The sequence below is a fragment of the Heteronotia binoei genome, chromosome 17 (assembly GCF_032191835.1).
Source record: "Heteronotia binoei isolate CCM8104 ecotype False Entrance Well chromosome 17, APGP_CSIRO_Hbin_v1, whole genome shotgun sequence".
Taxonomy (NCBI): Eukaryota; Metazoa; Chordata; class Lepidosauria; order Squamata; family Gekkonidae; genus Heteronotia; species Heteronotia binoei.
In genome coordinates this window covers 9,615,528-9,635,703 of record NC_083239.1, presented here as the reverse complement: position 1 = coordinate 9,635,703, position 20,176 = coordinate 9,615,528, and the positions used below count along the sequence as shown (strand labels likewise).

The window sequence follows — 20,176 nt, the reverse complement described above, 5'->3', positions numbered from 1 at the left end:
ATATCCCCCAAGTTTCAAAACGATTGGACCAGGGGGTCCAATTCTATGAGCCCCCAAAGAAAGTGCCCCTATCCTTCATTATTTCCTATGGAAGGAAGGCACTGAAAAGGTGTGCCGTCCCTTTCAATGCGATGGCCAGAACTCCCTTTGGACTTCAATGATGCTTATGATCACAGCCTTGATCTTGGCTCCACCCCTAATGTCTCCTGGCTCCACCCCCAAAGTCTCCTGGCTCCACCCCCAAAGTCCCCAGCTATTTCTTAAATTGGACTTGGCAACCCTACTGCTCGCCTTTCGCCCTCCAAGCTGAGTTTGCTAGACGGCGGCCGCGCCTTTCAGGAAGTCGGGCGAGGCGGCGAGATGGAGTTGCGTGGTATCCCGTTGAAGCAGAGCTTAGAAAGCAAAGCTGGGGCGGCCCGGAGAAAGACAAAGAGCCATTGAAGGCGGCACTTATCCCCGGGAGAGCCCTGCTGCGGGGTGAGCGGGTCGCTTTTGGGGAACACCAGCCTTTGGGGGAGGGAGGGCGGGCTTCGGCGCTGAGTGACAAGAGGGCGGACGAACCAAGAGGCTTGCAGGGAGTTACCTGCGGGGAAGTTACGGGCGTGGTTTGAGTTTCACCTGTGATTGCTTTAGAAGAGGAATCTATTCGGAAGAGAGGAGTGGCCGAGCGGGAGCGAAGAGGATTTGGGTCATGGAGCCCATCTCGACGTGGACTCCTAAGATAGTGGTGGCTTGGTTGACAGGTGAGTTTGGGGGTGGCTTGGTTGACAGGTGAGTGGGTTTGAGGTCTCTGCCTCTGGGTGGGGGGGGGGGGTCGTCATGCTTCCGATCCAAGGCTCTGGAAAGAGCTAGCAGGCGCGACTGACGCTCTGAGCCATATTTGAAAAGGCAAGTCAAACAGAAAAAAAAGGAAAGTTTGCCTTGCTTTGTGTTCAGGAAGGAATGCATTCTTGGGCTGGGTAGGGAGGCACGACTGAGGTTCAGAGCCATATTTGAAAAGGCAAGAACATAAGAACATAAGAGAAGCCCTGTTGGATCAGGCCAATGGCCCATCCAGTCCAACACTCTGTGTCACACAGTGGCCAAGAAAAAATTATATACACACACACACACATATACACACTGTGGCTAATAGCCACTGATGGACCTCTGCTCCATATTTTTATCTAACCCCCTCTTGAAGGTGGCTATGCTTGTGGCCACCACCACCTCCTGTGGCAGTGAATTCCAAGTAAAACAGAAAAAGGAAAGTTTGCCTTGCTTTGTGTTCAGGAAGGAATGCATTCATGGGGCTTGCGTCTGGGCCAATGGGGTGGGACGCCGAGCCACTCCTTTCAACAAAGTTGTGTTGCCACAACACACCTGAGCTTTCTGAGCGTGGGATGTGACGGGTCACTTCATTGGAGAGAGGGAAAGCGTGACGGAGCCAGGAATGAATTTTGTGGCAGAGGAGTTTAGTAGTCTAATTGTTGCAGACAGTGGTGCCGTGAAATTGCACGCTGGTAAGAGAAGAGGTTAGGATTGCAAACTGTGTTGTCAGGAAAGTTAAAGCAAGTTCCCAAGATGTACGCCTGATTTATTAAAATAATGATTTAGGTTGCTTTTCAGTTAATTGTAAGTTTAATTATTGAACGGTAACAATCTGCTTGTGGAAAACTCTTCCAAGTACATAAATCATGTTTAAAAGTTTGCTGTAGTTAGCAAAGCACCCCCCCCCCTCCAAGGTGGCCTTTAATGCTGAAATCTCAGGCTCTAAAGTGTTGCCCAGTTAGATGCCTGTGCAAAATTCAGTGTCTACCTTAGAAAGGGAGGAAGAGTGGTTTGTGCTTGTACTTTGTGTTCATAGTTAAGGAAATGTACAACTTCAGGTTTTGAAAGTGTACCTGTGGAAAAACTTTATTCCACAGGTAGAATAACAGCATCAACATCAGAGGTGCGCTTTTGGATTGGACCAGTGGACCTTGAGTCCAGCACCCTAGTTCACACAGGATTCAGCACACAGGGAATAGAGTCTAAGGACTACCCTGATGCCGCTCACTAGCACTGAAGTTTCTGGATGTTGGGATTCCCATTAGTTACCTTGACTGAAGTTTCTGGATGTTGGGATTCCCATTAGTTACCTTGACTAATAGCCATTGATGGACCAAGAATTGGTCTGATCTCCTATTTAAAGCCATCTTTGCATGGCAGAAGTCTGTGTATTGATAACCTTTTCTTACAAATGCTCTCCTGCTTGTTTATTTTTTTAATTCAGGGAAGACCCTACCTGATGGTAGAAAGTGCTGCTGGCATGGTCAATGTATGGCCACCCCATAAGATTTTCTTTTTTGTGTGTAAAACAATTGTTATTATTCTGTACCATATTATATTAATGTTCAACTATTATTAAAAATTTGATACCAATACATCACATCACATTTTTCACCTCCCTCCCCCCTTTTTCGTGACCTCCACGGGTGCATTTCACTTAAAGTACTAAAAAGAAATAAAAGGTAGTTTTAGCATTTTAAGAATCTTCATAAAAAATCTTATAACTATAGTAAAATAAAAATAAGGAAAAAAACATTTACTATGATTATCATCTATCTTCATTATAATCCTTTAGTCTTCAGTCATCATAAAAATAAGATTAAAGAAATATATATCCCCATAGTCTCATTTTAACTATAATCCTTATCAAAATAGGTAGAAAAAAAAGAAAGAGTATAATCCCATAGTCACATTTTTAACTATAGTCCATTTACTATTCCCTTAGCATTCAACTATTGTCAAAAATTACCAAATGTCCTTTTCACCTTCCATTGTTTTCCAACATATTTCTGAAATTTTCCTCACTCATTTTTAAACTTTTCTATATCACGTTCTTTTAAGATTCTTGTAAACTTGCCCATTTCACTCCAATGCATAATTTTCATAATCCAGTCCCACTTTTCTGGTATTTTGTCTTGCTTCCACATTTGCGCATATAATGTCCGTGCAGCTGAAAGCATGTACCAAAGTATCGTTCTATCTTGTTTCAGAAAATTTTCCATTTGTAATCCCAACAAAAAGATTTCTGGTGCCTTCTTTATGTTGTAACCCAAAATATTTGAAATCTCTTGCTGAATCATTTGCCAAAATTGCTTTGCTATTTCACAAGTCCACCACATGTGGTAGAAAGATCCTTCATGTTTTTTACATTTCCAACATCTATCCGACACCTGATTGTTCATTTTCGACAGTTTCTTAGGTGTCATGTACCACCTATAAAGCATTTTAAAACAGTTTTCTTTAATATTATTACATGTCGATATCTTCATAGAGTTCTTCCATAAGTACTCCCATTGTTCCATCTGTATTTCTTTATATTTATCGCCCATTTTATCATTTGAGATTTAACTACTTCATCTTCTGTAGAACATTTCAATAGTAACTGATAAATTCTTGAAATCAATTTTTCATTATCACCAAACAGCATTCTCTCTGTTTGTTCTTGTCTTACTCCATCATTTCTAATATCCTTTTCAAGCAAACTTTTAATTTGTTGCAATTGAAACCAATTATACTTGTATTCCAATTCTTCTGCCGATTTTAATTCCACCTTACCGCCGTGTATTTTTAACAATTGTTTATATGATAACCATTTCTCTTCATTAATATCTGAGTATAACTTTATTACTTCTGTTGGCCCACTCCAAAGCGGTTTCCTCTCATCCCCATATCTCTTGTATTTTGACCAAGTTTTTAACAAATTACTTCTTATATAATGATGTAAGAAAAAGCCATCCATCTTACTTTTCCCATAACACAGATATGCATGCCAACCAAAAACATTTCCATGGCCTTCTAATGTTAGTAATTTTCTATTTAATAACGTCATCCATTCCTTGATCCACACCAAGCAAACTGCATCATGGTATAACTTTAAATCCGGCAACTGGAAGCCTCCCCTCTCTTTTGCATCGGTCAAAATTTTCATTTTAATTCTTGGTTTCTTGCCAGCCCCTATAAATTCTGAACGTTTCCTTTGCCATCTATTAAATTGTTTATCGGCCTTCACTATTGGAATTGTTTGAAACAAGAACGTAATTCTTGGTAACATGTTCATTTTAATTGCCGAAATTCTGCCCAGTATAGACAAGTTCAACTTATTCCAGGATCGCCACCCCATAAGATTTTCAAGGCAAGAGTTGTTCAAAGGTGGTTTGCCAATGCCGGCCTCTGCATAGCAACCTTGGATTTCCTTGGTGGCATTCCATCAAAATACTACCAAGGCTGACCCAATGTAACGTCCAATATATAACAAGATTGGGCTAGCCTAGGCTATGCAAATCAGGATGGTCCTGCCTGCTGTATTCATTTGCTCTGCAATGTCATACTGATGTAAAAAGTCAAGAAACTAATTGTTATTTTAATAAACACTAGATATATATTAATTTCAAATTGTTAGTAAGATCTTTTAGGACATTTTGGTAGTTCTAGTGCAGGTAGGGTTGCCAAGTCCAATTAAAGAAAAATCTGGGGACTTTGGGGGCGGAGCCAGGAGACTTTGGGGGTGGAGCCAGGAGACATTAGGGGTAGAGCCAGGAACAAGGATGTGACAAGCATAATTGAACTCCAAGGGAGTTCTGGCCATCACATTTAAAGGGACAGCTCACCTTTTTAAATGCCTTTCTTCCATAGGAAATAATTAAGGATAGGGGCACCATCTTTGGGGCTCATAGAATTGGACCCTCTGGTCCAATCGTTTTGAAACTTGGGGGGTATTTTGGGGAGAGGCACTAGATGCTATACTAAAAATTTGGTGCCTCTACCTCAAAAAATAGCCCCCCCAGAGCCCTCAATACCCACGGATCAATTCCCTATTATTCCCTATAGGAATTGTTCTCCATAGGGAATAATAGAGTGCCTAGTAGACATTTCCCTCCCCCCCACACTTTCTAAAGGGGGGGGAGGGCCTCCATACCAGGGAATCCCCCCTCCCTGCCCCCTCCCTCTCTCACACACACAAATACTTACCAGATCTTCTTCCGGAGAACTCTTGCTGTGAAAACGAAAGCAAAGAAAGGGAGGGGCCATTCTCCGAAGCCCTTCCTGTTTCCTCCTTCCTGCCCAGCCTTAAAGGGGCAGACGTTTCACACACTGCTCAGGAGCTCTACACCAACATGAACCCTACAGGTATGTTCTCCCCCCCCCCCTGCACCCCTCCACCCCCCCGCTTCCTGATTTCTGGAGACCGGGGGATGAAGCTGCGAACCCAGAAGTCTCCCAGCAAAGTGGGGGGGGTTGGGAAGCCTAAGTGCAGGGGTGGTCAAATTCGCTTAATATAAGAGCCACGTAGAATAAATGTTGGACATTTGAGAGCCGTGAGACATGAACATGAGATGTTTGAGAGCTTTGAGGAAGCAAGGAAGAAGGGGGGGGAGTGATAGGTGGAAAGAAAGCAACTTTAAATGCGTTCTCCAAACCTCTGGCTGGCTTGGAGAAGTGATTGAAAGAGAGAAATGCCAACAGGGCAATGGGGGCTTTGAGAGCCACACAATATGTATGAAAGAGCCATATACGGCTCCCGAGCCACAGTTTGGCCACTCCTGCTCTTGTGTTTGCAATAAATGGTGTCTTACTGCTTCTATCTGTATATACCTTCAGGTTCAGTTGAGACCAGATGCATTCATCCACAGAAATGGGATCCTCTTAACTAAGCTGACAAAAAAATTAACAATGTACCCCTGAAAGATTCAGTGATTTATGTAGGGGAAACTAGGACTGTGTCTGGTCAATAGGCCAACTGCAAATGATGGACCAACAGCTTACATTTTTATATTGTTGTTTGCTGCCAGTACTGCTGAATGTGTAGAAAATGAATTTCTTGTGTGAAGTGGTTTGTATAGTAATGGCATCAGGGAAGAGAGGAGGAGAATGTTTCTTGCAGAAGTGAAGCTTGTAGTTCCTTTATTTTAGTACAATTTTATTTCAGCCTCCTCCAAGAACTTCAGAGCAGTTTCTTTCATCCATCTATCCTTACAGCAACAATCCTTCAAGGTAGGTTAGCCAAAGAAAGAGAGAGACTGGTCCAAAGTCACCCAAAACAAAACAGAAATCTAGTGGCATCTTAGAAGTGAACTCTGACTCATGAAAGTTGTTACTGGAATACAGGTTGTTAGTCTTCAAGTGCCATTAGGTTTTGTTTTGCTTTGCCGCAGTGTACTAACAGAACTTCCCCTCTGAAGTTACCAGTTGTCCAGCCAGCTTCATGGTACCTGGGTCTTCCAGATCCTACTCTGCCTCTCATTATACCGCACTGGTTCCCTTTACCATGGATAGGGTACTGCACGCATGCTTTCAGCCAGGCACAGTCTTCACCCAGACTTCCAGCCCTGTCATTTTGGATATTTTTCTTCTTGGCATCTTTCACCCAGGCAGATTTCTGCCCCAGTTTGTTGTCCCTTGGTGCCCTATCATTTCCAGTTTCCAGCTTGTTTTTCTGTGTAGTTCACCACAAGGCCCTATCCTTAACGTCTAAAAGAAGAGCAATCTGATGCCTTTCCCCCTTCCCTTACAATTTAGGCTTGGATCCAGCATTGCAAGATTACCCATTGGAGATGTGGAACTTGAATGGAAAGCAGCTTCTTCGCCTGTCCTATCGGGACTTGGAGGATTTGGGCATGAGTTGCATTGGTCATCAGGAACTGCTTCTGGAAGCCGTGGAACAGCTCTGTGTGTTGGTGAGTGCGCAGCCTTAAACCCTGAGATCTTTGTCTGATGCTGTGTTCCACTTAGGCTTCCCAATCCCCAGGTCCCAGAGGGGGATCCCCCGGTTTTACAGGCTTCCCCCCTCCCCCAGCCAGCTGGCCGGCGGGGGAAGCCCCACCCCCACAGCCATCATGCACCTCCATGAACGATTCCCATAGGGAATGATGGGGAATTGATCTGCGGGTATCAGAGGCTCGGGGGGAGGGCTGTTTTTTGAGATAGAGTCACCAAATTTTCAGTACAGCATCTAGTGCCTCTCCCCAAAATACCTCCCAAGTTTCAAAAAGATTGGACCAGGGGGTCCAATTCTATGAGCCCCAAAAGAAGGTGCCCCTATCCTTCATTATTTCCTATGGAAGGAAGGCATTTAAAAAGATGTGCAGTCCCTTTAAATGCGATGGCCAGAACTCCCTTTGGAGTTCAATGATGCTTGTCACACCCTTGCTCTTGGCTCCGCCCCATTGTCTCCTGGCCCCACCCCCCAAAGTCTCCTGGCTCCACCCCCAAAGTCCCCAGATATTTCTTGAACGGGACTTGACAACCCTAGAGCCCCAAAAGAATGAAAGGCATTAAAAAGGTGTGCAGTCCCTTTAAATGTAATGACCAGAACTCCCTTCGGAGTTCAATGATGCTTGTCACACCCTTGCTCTTGGCTCCACCCCCAATGTCTCCTGGCTCCACCCCCCAACGTCTCCTGGCTCCACCCCCAAAGTCCCCAGATATTTCTTGAATGGGACTTGACAACCCTAGAGCCCCAAAAGAATGAAAGGCATTAAAAAGGTGTGCAGTCCCTTTAAATGTAATGACCAGAACTCCCTTTGGAGTTCAGTGATGCTTGTCACACCCTTGCTCTTGGCTCCGCCCCAATGCCTCCTGGCCCCACCCCCCAAAGTCTCCTGGCTCCACCCCCAAAGTCCCCAGATATTTCTTGCACGGGACTTGGCAACCCTAGAGCCCCAAAAGAATGAAAGGCATTAAAAAGGTGTGCAGTCCCTTTAAATGTAATGACCAGAACTCCCTTCGGAGTTCAATGATGCTTGTCACACCCTTGCTCTTGGCTCCGCCCCAATGCCTCCTGGCTCCACCCCCCAAAGTCTCCTGGCTCCACCCCCAAAGTCCCCAGATATTTCTTGAATGGGACTTGGCAACTCTAGTTCCGCTGGCAAGCAGTGTTTGAGAGTTTCATGTGTACATTATGCATCTATAGGCTGAGCTTCCCTTGACTAGAAGCACCAGCCTCCCTCATGTTGGGTACGATTGCCTTCGTTTTAGTAGAAGCCTTGCCTGGAGTGAACCAAGTGTGGGTAGAGCTGTTCCCTCCCCCCACTTTTGCTGTTGGATCAACCCCCCGTAGTGCAGAAGTGTAGCAGAGGAATTTTTTTCCTGGTATGGGAAGAGTTTTCTCAAGCTTTGTTTTAGTGTGTTGCAAAGGAACAAAGGCAAAAAAAAAAAAATAAGCCTCCAAATAAATCTTCCTTGATGGCTTCTTGTGTCAGAACCTGATTTGGAGAAAAAAAAGGGCTTTAAAGCAAAGCAAGGTGTCACGGGCTGGGGCCAGGTCAGGCGAAGTCCAGGGGCAGTCCAAGGTCTGTAGCTGGTAAGCAAGGAGGGTCCAAAGCACCAAAACCGAATCACAGTCCAGGTATCACAGGTCAGAGGTTCAGAAGCTGAAGTCAGGAGGTCCAGAAGTCAATGCCAAAGTCAGGGGGTCCAGAAGCCAAAGTCAGAAGCCGCCGTGGCTGCTAGGACGTCAGGTAAGTGACTAGTTGCTTCCACAAAGCCTCCTCCCAAAGCCCACAGTTATATAGCCCTCTGCTGTCTGCTGCTCATTTGGGCTAATTGCTGGCTCAGAGAGGCGGCCAGGATCCTGCTGAGACTCAAACATCCTCACTCCTAGAAGGGCCAGAATCCTTCTAAAACTCAGGGCTCAGGGAGCATCTTGCTCGTGAGCGTGCCGCCCTCCTCCGATCCCTGAAGTCCTGACGAAGGCGGTCACGCACACGAGCCACCCGAGAGGGCGAGGCAGGGGGGCTTGGATCTACTCCCGCAGAAGGCAGGGGCACTGGTGCAGGTGGCAGGGGCACAGTTTCTTCTGCAGGGTCCCCAGCACCCATGACACAAGGTAAGGCAAAAGGGAAGAGGGTTATATGTATTTATTTTTATTTATGGTATTTCTTAGCTGCATCTCTAATAATGATTGAATGGATAACAACTAAGTATAACTTTCAATAATTTTTTAAAAAATTATTTACGTCATTTATAGTCCGTCTTTCTTAAACAAAACCTGAGAAAAACCAATGGGAATAGTATGCCAAAAAAACAATGCAATAGAGTTTAGACTACAGAAATAAAAAAACAGAGCTGAAACTCAACAAGTATATGCATTAACGGAAATAGCGACAGACAGCATATTCTAGGCATAGTAGCGCAGTTCACGGTCCCTATCCTTTGACCACAGCATCTTGAAACGTTTCATTGTAGTATAGCCCTGTTAGCAGCAAAAAAAATAGCACCATAAAGCCTGTATTCAGCTGGTAGTAATTAATAACAGAACCTATTGAGGAAAAGCAGCCATTAAGGTTAATATGAATGCAGACAAGCAAAGAACAAAGCATGGTCAACAGAATGCCTGGGAAAAGAGAGAGGTTTCCTCCTGGTGCCTAAAACTTTAAAAAGCTAATGCCAGGTGAGTTGCTATGGGGAATGCTTCCCCCCTCCCTTCACAATTTAGGCTTGGATCCAGCATTGTAAGACCACCCATTGGAGATATGGAACTTGAATGGAAAGTACCTGTCCACAGAGAAGGCTGGGTCACTACAGAACCTGGAAAATTCAGGAAAAGGTAACTGAAATGCTTAGTTCCATTGATGGGCAGGTATCAATAATTGGTTGCTTCTGCAGCAATTCAGTGAGAAAGCATCTGTTTTGTGTGCAGAAGGTCCTGGGTTCACACACGCACACACAAACACACACACACACACCAGCATCAGACTAACTTTAGATCCTGGAGAGCTACTGCCATTCAAACTAGACATGGCTGATCTTGATAGACTGATGACTAGGGATAAGGCTGGCTCAAGCATTCCAAAAGGGCTTTTATAACTTCTCAGCATGCCAGAGTGGTAGTCCGCCCTTGCTACAGCATCATGGCGTGTACTGATTTGCCATGGTCATTGGGAGCATGCAGTGGCTCTTGTTTTCCTCTAAGTTTAAGCCCAGCCACTTCAACTTTCTCCTCTCCCTAGAACTATGAGCTGGAGACGTCCAACTTGCGAACACTCACTGAGAAGCTGCAAGGGGTCGTTCAGACCATCTGGGCTTTCATCCTGAGCCATAGGAAAGTGAGTACCTACAATGGGGATGCAGTGGAGAAGCCCTCTTTGGCGCTGCTGGCCTGTGTTGTGGAGCTGATCGGTGCAGCGAAGGGCCTGTTCTTGTGGCTCAACAGGTAAGGGGTGTATTTCTTACTGTCCTTTGCCAACTCTAAACCTATGGGAGTTGAAGGGGAGTCAGACTGTACTTTTAGGTAATGGGAGAGACTGAAGGGGGGGGAGTGAGGGAAGACAGGAAGAGGGAGGGCTGGATGAGAGCCTTGAATTACGTGAAAGGACATCATGGGGTGGTATGTATGGCCCAGAACCAACTGTGGCTTGGTATCAACCTGATAACCTCAAATATCAACTCAAATATCAACCTGATAACCTAACCCAATCTTGTCAGAGCTTGGAAGCTAAGTAGGATTGATCACTGTTAGTATCTGGGTGGGAGACCACCAAGGAAGACTGGGACTGCTATGCAGAAGAAGGCAATAACAAACCAACTCTGCTCATTTCTTGCCTTGCAAGCCCCATGGTCTTGGGGTTGTCATAAATCCATTGCAGCTTGATAGCATATTGTTACTCTTTTTTTTAGAAAGAAAATAAAAGCTATTGGAGGGATAGGTGGAATGCTAGAATAATCAGTATGTGAAAGGAATGACAAGTGGTGGTTCTGATGGTACTAAAGGGTTTTTGGGAGATACTTTACACTTCAGAAAGGTTAATGACAGATGTAAAACAGTTGCCAGGAATCCAGGTGTGAAACCTGTGCAGATTTATGCCAGTGCACTAAAACAATTGTGTGGAGTGCTCTAGTATGTGTTTATGACTTACTGGGATAACCTTGTGTGTGCACCTTCCTACTAGAGGACTAGCAATGACCAGTATTTGGACTTTGGTGACATGTCAAATATCAGTAATGTTAAGTTGTATAGAACAAAGCTTGTGTCAAGCATTGATATTTCGCAATAATCAAGCGTTTGTTCTTTAATCAAAGACTTGCCTTATTGTAAAACTCCATAGCTTGCTCCAAGAACGGGTTCCTTGGAAGTAATGGCATACATAGTACTGAATAGTATCTTATAGGCAAACTTCAAAAGGCAGGGTTACAGATAACTTCAAAAGAATAACATAAAGATGCAAATTGAGTTGAAGGTTCAAAGGCTACTCACTAGTATCTCTTTTATGACTAAGAAATGTTAGCTAACAACATCATCTCCATTTCTCACACATTCTCTGCGAGTTGATAAGGCATGGCTGTGTGAATCTGGGGGAGAGGCATTCTACACCATTAATACAAAGTTACACTAAACATCCTGGGTACAGATGGATTTATTATGCATCAAAGGGGGGGAAAGGAGAGGAGGGGGGAAGAAGAAGAAAGAGGAAAAGACAAAGGGGATGCTCTGCTTTAACTCTGGCCTGTTTACTCAGTTCAGTAATTAGAAATAGTATGCTTAACAGCTTGAGTCCAGTGGCATCTTTAAGACCAACAAAGTTTAATTCTGAGCATAAGCTTGCAGACATCACATGAACCACTTCTAAATTAGACTAGCGATGATTAGCATGATTGTTTGAACAGAAGCCACTCTAACAATGAGTAAATTGGATCCATTGAACCAGAACCATAAACCATGGTTTGAATGATTACTGTCTTCATTTATAGCCTGCCTTTATTATTGAGGCTCAAGGAGATGACAAAATATGATAATAAAATCAAAGGCAAAGCTCTCTAATGAACAAATCTATGCAGTGGAGTTAGAGCTGAAGAACTGCAAGCAAAAAAAAAAAAAAACAGTCTAAGGCTATCCTTGACTGAAATAGGTCTGAGAAGGTTATTACAGCATCTAACGACATACTGTAATGAGGGACGGTGGCTCAGTGGTAGAGCATCTGCTTGGGAAGCAGAAGGTCCCAGGTTCAATCCCTGGCATCTCCAAAAAAGGGTCCTGGCAAATAGGTGTGAAAAACCTCAGCTTGAGATCCTGGAGAGCCGCTGCCAGTCTGAGAAGACAATACTGACTTTGAGGGACCAAAGGTCTGATTCAGTATAAGCTTCATATGTTCATATAAGATCAACCATGCAAAGACTAATGTCATGGTCTTTAGAAAGAAGCCCAAAATCTCCTGCTGGAGTATAGCGGGCAATCCAGTCAACCGATGCAGTTCCATTAAAGGAGACCCTGAATTGAAATGCCCCCCTGGCATCAGTAAAATCCTTAGCACTGAGGATTGTTGGGTCAGTTCTCCACTTTTTCCATACAAAGGGTGGATGCTTGATAGATCCAGCACTAAAATTATTTAAAAGCAAGGTTCTACCACATCTTTTGTATGGTGTCGAAATAGGAGGGTGAAATGAGAATGCTTTATCCCGTCTGGAGGTAATCCAGAATCAATTCCAAAGATGAATTCTTGCTCTCCCTAGGGGCTCTCCTGCTGCCTTGATGAGGGCTGAAACAGGACTCCCTGCCATAAGAGCACGGGTACACCTAGCTATAATAAAACATTGGGGGGGAGTAAATCCTCTCATCATACTTCCCTTAATTACCATTCATTTAATTTTCTACTATCCAAAGATCACAGGCGTTCAACAACATTATCCAAAGTTATTCCATCCCTGATGTTCTCCTAGGGGCCCAAAATGACAATTCTCAATTTAGAGATTGGATATTTTTTTCAGATGCGTTGCTAGATCGCTCTCTAATCCTAAAATCTAAAGTAGCCCCCTGGTTCAGACTAATCAAAATCTGATCATCTGAGATCCCCATACCTGGTTAATATCTCCAGATTTAACATCAGAACATCCTTCACAGCTCTCTGCTTTCAGACTATGCAAACAACTCTGAACTGGTCGATATTCCCACATCCCAACAGAACAATGTTTTGGCATTTGTGGGTCACCTATGATAGAGGACCTCCCCCATTATATTCTATTCTGTCCACTCTACAATGCCCCCAGAATTAAATTTCTGTCTGAAGTACTAACCTCCTTAAAAGCACATTCAAAAACTGAAAATATTATATTTCTGTTATCTGATAATGATGCTCATGTGTCCTATAGAGTCTCTCTGTTTGCCCTTGCAGCTAAGAAGATAAGAGCAAGAGTAGTTTCAAATGCTGTAACTTCTTGAGGTTGGCCTTCCTGGGGAATTTTAAGGTGTTAATTTGAAACTTTGCTGTTCGGGTTCTATTTTGTTTTGTAATGGTCAATGGCTATATACAATAAATTCTTGGCTGACTGACTGACAGTCTAAGGCAGCAAAACAGTCATTGTAGACAAAAAGCAGTCTATGGCAACAGAACTATCTAAAGTTTGACATATCATACTGAAGAGACGGTAGAAGACATTGAATTACAGTAAAAAGGGAGAGATAAATTAACCTCAATAAGTCTTAACTTCAGTTTTGTACAATGTGAGAATGAAGACATACTGGCTTGATCTTTTTCATGGTCTCTGTGCAATTCCACACTTGGGTTCAGAGTCCTGCTCAAATCCAACCTCTTAGAACAACGTCAGCGGTTTTTTGGTGGGCTTTCTTCAGTTCTGGGGAGCAGGCAGCTACTGAGCATGCCTGGAACTGAGCTCTGCCCTCACTCAGTTTCTCTTTTAGTGCCGCCCTGATTGGACCTCATTATGCTCTCCCGCTTCTCACCTCAGCATTTTTCCTCAACGTTACTCATTCCATTCTTCAAATTTCTTTGTTTTTTTCTTCAGTTCTTCATCTTTCTTCTGGGAAAAAAAGGACCCTTGTGAGGGACTGTTGAACTTTTTCTTTCCTCCCCCCCCCCACCCCAACCGTGGCAGAGCAAAAGGGAAAGACTACCTTTTTAAAAAGGTGTGTGCGGTGTCGCGCCAAACTGCCCTCCATAGCCAGCCATGCTTATTGTCTTCTTTGTTTGGGTGAGGGCCACAAAGTAGATTCTTGCGCTCACTACAGGGGCTTTGGGGAAAAAAAACAAGGGAAAATTGGGCTGCTCGCTTTTGAAGTTACCTGCTTGAATCTTCCCCCATGCCCCATTCTGAGGCTTCAAGAACCTCGCCACCTTCCCCCCACCACCACACACACAGCGGGAGGAACAGTGGCTCAGTGGTAGAGCATCTGCTTGGGAAGCAGAAGGTCCCAGGTTCAATCCCTGGCATCTCCAAAAAAGGGTCCAGGCAAATAGGTGTGAAAAACCTCAGCTTGAGACCCTGGAGAGCTGCTGCCAGTCTGAGAAGACAATACTGACTTTGATGGACCAAGGGTCTGTCAGAACTGGCAGAACTTCAAGAAAAGCCCCAGACTTAGTTGCAAGTATAGGCATTTATTAGAGAACTCCAGAGCTTGAGGTGCAGAATAACACTGATAACAACAGCCAGTATTCGATACACTTTATGTGATTCTGTTGACAACAATAAAACGATCGTTCACACGGGTGGAGACAACAGTCTGTTTCTCAGGGTTTGTTATCAGGCAGGGAGGATGGAATCCCGCTGGGAAAGTGCGGGCCGGCCTGGCTTCAAAGGCCATCTGCAGATGTTGACCCTGGGCTATCTGTTACACTTCAGTGATCACAGTTTGTTTGAAATGCACAGGCACACACAACATGGGGACTGGTTAGTGTCTTGGGCGAGCTGCTTGGGTTAGTATTTGTTTTCAATATGGAGTCGGTTAGGCTAACAGCGTATAGGAAAGTTACAAGTTCTGACAGGGTCTGATTCAGTGTAAGGCAGCTTCATATATTAATATATTCACAGCACGGAGACTCAGCCTCATCAGCAGCTTCTCACAAAAAGCTGCATAAGACCGACATAAAAGACAAGCACCAAACCACCATGCTGTCAAGCTGTTCCTATTACATACCTGTTGATGGACTTGCTGGTGGGAGTGGAGCTTTCGCCTCAGTTCTAGGCATGTTCCGTAGCTGCCTGCTCCCCAGAACTGAGAAGAAAACCCGCCAAAAAAAACACTGACACTGCTCTTGGAGTCTCCGAGGTTGGATTTGAGCAGGGCTCTGAACCCAGCTGTGTGACTGGCTGCACAGGTGACCGCTTGAAGATCTCTCAATTACAGGTAAGCAACCTGTTTTCCCTTGCATTGCTCTCCCTGCCTGCAGAAAAAAGCTAGCTAAAGGATCTGACTGATGGTTTGCAAGCTGAATCTTGGCTTTGCAAGCTGAATCTTGGCTTTGCACACTAACTAAAAAATAAAACAGGGTTTTGATTATTAGGGTTTGTAGAATCTTTCGGGCTCAAGTGCCGTGTTCTACTGGAGAAAGTTTTTCTTCCAGACGTTTCGTTTTCAGCTGCGGAGAACATCCTCAGTGGCGTTGCAGCCGGAGCAGGCGCTCTGACCTTCTTCGCTGCTGTGCATTGAGTGAGTCAATGCACAGCAGCCAATAAGCTTACTCAATGCACAGCTCACTCAATGCACAGCAGCCAAGAAGCTCACTCAATGCACAGCTCACTCAATGCACAGCAGCCAAGAAGCTCACTCAATGCACAGCAGCCAAGAAGGTCAGAGCGCCTGCTCCGGCTGCAACGCCACTGAGGATGTTCTCCGCAGCTGAGAACGAAACGTCTGGAAGAAAAACTTTCTCCAGTAGAACATGGCACTTGAGCCCGAAAGATTCTACAAACCCTAATGATGATGCCAGCTGTGAAGACCTGAAATCTTTGATAAGGGTTTTGATTGAAGGCTGAATGAACTAAGCGATTGGATAAGCATGCAGAAAAGCCCTTCAAGTAGTGATTAGAATGTTGAACTAGGATCTTGTAGACCCAGATTTGAATCCTTGCTCTTTCATGGAAGCTGGCTGGGTTACCTTGGGTCAGTCACACGCTCTCCACCTAACCTGCCTCACAGGGTTGTTATAAAGATACATCGGAGGAGGGAGAATGTTGTAAGCCACTTTGGATCACCATTGGGTACTGGTCTGCAAATTTTGAATTGCTGCCGGTGAACTCTTTTTCAATATAAAATTGTGTATAATAATCCTGATATGGGAACACAGGTACCTTGACAGGAAAGAAGGAGTCTGTTCTTGAAATGAAATCTAATTTTTGTCGCCCAAAGCAAGTAACAAGTACATCATGTGGTTGTTAGGCAACCCACAGTTTCCTCTCTCACCCTTCCTAGTGAAAGAATGTTGAAACAGAAATGGGGGTGTTGGAGAGGGGAGCTCACAACAGCCCTAAACTGGCATATAGCTTGGCCTGTCCAATGGCCAGGCAAAGTTCTGGGGCTCTGAAAACTTGTTTAGAGTGAGCGAGTTTTCCCTTGACGCTGGGAAATTCTGATATGCAGAGGAGAAGAAATCTTTTTTAACAACATTTTTTTCCTATTCTGTGCAGCCACTGAGGCTTTTAATACAAAGGCACTTCTACAAATTTTATTTTAACTCAATGTATAACTTAATGAATTTTGTTGTGAGCCGCCTTGAGCCTGCTCCGGCGGGGAGGGCGGGATATAAATAAAACGTGTAAATGTGTGTGTAAATTCTATACCCGGAGTGTCGAACTCATTTATTATGTGGGCTGGATCTGATATAAGTGAGACCTTGTTAGGCCGGGCCATGTCAGGTTGGGCCAAGCCATGTAATTACACTGGAAAGTCGTATGGTGCTGCCATGTGTATACCTATTTAAGATTAGGTAGCAGAGGTATAAACTTTGTGACAAACACAAATATATATTTTTAAAAACCTTAAAACATGCTTAAAACATTAGCACTTGTTGGTATTAAATGTGCTTTCTTTGTATCTCTGCCATGGGATCCAGGCAACTGGACAAAGTTCCACTCTTTCTGTATCTGTCAAATAGATTAATTACCATCTTGTATTGCTGAAACTATAGTAAGAATGGGATTTGCTCAATGCTCACTGGAATTTGGGCTTGGCTTTGTGCTTTTAGTTTGAGATTGAAGTCCATTTCTTCAGTATCAAACTCCTGTGGAGGTCTTTTACATCTTCTGAGGGAAGATACTTAACAGAAGTGCCTGAGTGAAGTTAGTGGATAGCAAATCTGGTTAGTCAGGGGTGTGGCCTAATATGCTAATGAGTTCCTGCTGGGCTTTTTCTACAAAAAAAGTTCTGATCCTTAGCATCTCCCCTCCTCCCTGCAAGTCTCCCTCCATATTTAAAATATCTTACTGTTCCTAACAACTGCTGTGCATTTGTGCTCGTTAGACCGCATGCTTTGCCTACAGCCACATTGAAGGGGCAATCTGCAAATACTTCATTCTCTAGATGCCTGTGGCATGACGGAAACCATTGATCACATTTTGTATTTCTGTGACCAATGGTCTTCATTGTGAGAACTTCAGATTTCCCCCAGTTTGATCAAGTGCCAACTTGTTGAACCTCGGGTACGTTCCTTTTTGTTGACTGATGTAGGTCCAGCAATTATGTGATCTGTGGCCAAATTCCGGTCTATTATAACATTTTTGAGACTCTTTTGCTAAGTATTCATGTGACAATTCTGCAATTTTACTAGTGGCATAATTTTCTTCTGTCATCATTCTGTAATTGTTATTGATATTTGTACTGCAATGTTATTTATGGCTCAGGATTTCTGGTCAAAGGATCCTGTTGCTAATAAAATAATAGCAAAGAGCAGCTACTAGGCTAACTGTGCTGCTTTGATGTAGTGGTTGGACTAGGATCTAGGAGAGCCAGATTTGAATCTCTGCTCTGCCATGCAACTCTTTTGTGCCATGGTGATCTTGGACCAGTCATTCTCCCTCACCTAGCCTACCTCACAGGGTAGCTGCTGTGAACTACTTTGCGTCTCCATTGGGGAGAGATGCCTTGGGTTTCTCCATTGGGGAGAACAGCATGGTATTCATATCTAAGTAGTAAAGTAAGTAAGTTTATTTTTATATCCCGCCTTCCTCTGCCAAGGCAGGCTCAGGGCGGCTCACAGACATGGAAACCATGATTTAGATAAAATACAATGTAAACAAGAATTTTAAAATACAATTCAATTACATAAATTAATTAAAATAGATAAAACAAGTACTATAAGGTGCTATAGGTCACAATCATACATAAGATGGCTAGATGGTTACAGGTCAGTTCCAATTTCAATTTAGCCAGGTTCTATCTTAAAAGCAAGCTGGAAGAGAAAAGTTTTGCAAGCCCTGCGGAATTGATTCAGGTCCCGCAGGGCTCGCATCGTCTCTGGAAGTTGATTCCACCATCGAGGGGCCATTGCTGAAAAAGCTTGCTCCCTAGTTGTCTTCAGTTTAGCTTCTCTTGGCCCAGGGATTTTTAAAAGATTTTGAGAGCTAGATCTCAGTGCTCTCTGGGGGACATATGGGGAGAGGCGGTCCCTAAGGTAGGCAGGTCCTCGGCCATATAGGGCTTTAAAGGTAATAACCAGCACCTTATAGCGAACACGGTACATAACCGGCAGCCAGTGCAGGTCCCGCAGCCCAGGCTGCACGTGTTCCCACCGGGGTAGTCCCACCAGCAGCCTGGCCGCCGCATTCTGCACTACCTGGAGTTTCCGTGTTCGGTATAAGGGCAGCCCCATGTAAATAAGTAAAGCTGCAATCACGCACGCTAAATGACACACTTTCAATCCACTTTTGGTGTACTTTCCAACTGGATTTTACAGTGTGAACTGGCAAAATCCAGCTGTAAAGTACACTGAAAATGGATTGAAAGTGCATCATTTAGTGTGTGATCAGCACCCTAAGTGTCAGGACAACTGGAATCAGTTCTTGTGAGGCTCCTTGACACTCACTGATTTAGATTATGTGCCATCACCATGTTTTGGACTTGGCTTCTCTCTGTTGCACACACTTGTGCATAGGGTGGACCAATGAGGTGTGGTAGTTAGAATATCAAAATAAGGCTGGGAGGACATGGTTGCCTTCAAATCATTGCTGAGCCATGAGATTTACTGGTGTTTTTGTGCCAGTATCCTCTTTCATCCTACGATTTCATAAGGTGGTTGTTAGAATAAATGAGAACAACCATGCACGCTGCCACTGAACTTCATGTTGAAAGGATGAGATAAGAGACTTTCGATTTTGAGTCATGGAGGATTAAGGTGCTTCTCAGTAGAGGATCAGACCAGAGCCTCTGTTCTGGGCAGAGAAGGCGATCCTAACTCCTTCTTCTCCCAGGCAGGGAGAAGCCCAAGACATGCATGTTAAATTCTGAGGGGATTTACTTTGGCTGACAAGGAATTCCAGTGGGGTTCCTTTTTGGCTTTGAAGGGTCCCCAGAGAAGGATTGCATTTCAATGTCTACAGAGGACTTCTGAGGTCATTAAATTGACTTAAATTCACGAGGATTCAAAGCTTCTTTGAAGCTTCTGAATAATGTCTACTTTTGAAGAGAATGGTGTTTAAAAGGATCGCAATTCTAAAGGTAAAAGATCTTTATCTATCACTCTGGGACTAACATAAGACTTATTTGAGATAAAGATAAAGGTCTGGATCCAACTATGTTATGTTAAAGTAAGGAAGATAAAGGAGGGGGTAAATTTGGGACTAATGAACTTGGAGAAATAAGGTTAAAAGAAGGAAAACAACTGTTGTTTTGAATACCTGTGGTCGGTCTCAACAACCCCCTCCAAAAACAGATCTGCTGACTTGTGGGATGTCACAGGAAATGACGTTATAGAACTAACGCGAGATTTCTCAACCATCGAAAACGAGACTTCGTGGCAAGAAAGGAAGGAAGTGGCCATTAAGAGAAGGGAAAACTGCAAGCCTCCTAGCCCTCTCTGGGACAATAAATCATAGAGAAGTACTGGCGGCCATTAAAAGGTCAAAAGTTTAAAAATTTTTAAAAAGTAAACGGGACTTTAAAAAATAGTGGAGCTGGCAGATATCATCATTAAAAGGTGAGATCTATTGGACTATATGTTTTGATTCAATTTTGGAGCACCCCAGGAGAAAAAGGGAAAAAAAATTAAAAGGAAAACAGAAAAACTGCGGACGCCATTTTGAAGAAAATAAAACTTAAAAAAAATAATATCTCGACTTAGGAGCCTCTGAGAATGGCGATTTTAGGCTCATCTAAAAAGGCATGCCTTAATCTATAAGACTGTGATATTGAAAATTAATTTGATGAGGTCAACTTCTGAGCCTATTTCAGCAATGGGCAGACAGTGATGTCTGTGAATAAATCAGG

At 43.8% G+C, this 20,176-nt stretch overlaps 1 protein-coding gene across 1 annotated transcript in view; it reads left to right on the top strand.

Moving 5' to 3' along the window:
* Positions 1-552: 552 nt before the first annotated feature.
* CNKSR1 (connector enhancer of kinase suppressor of Ras 1) overlaps positions 553-20,176 on the top strand; it is a 62,220-nt gene continuing 42,596 nt past the window's right edge. The window contains exons 1-3 of the mRNA XM_060258407.1: positions 553-743; positions 6,547-6,704; positions 9,978-10,180. Of these exons, the coding sequence (XP_060114390.1) occupies positions 692-743; positions 6,547-6,704; positions 9,978-10,180 (413 nt within the window). The 5' untranslated portion in view covers positions 553-691. The remainder of the gene's footprint in view (positions 744-6,546; positions 6,705-9,977; positions 10,181-20,176) is intronic.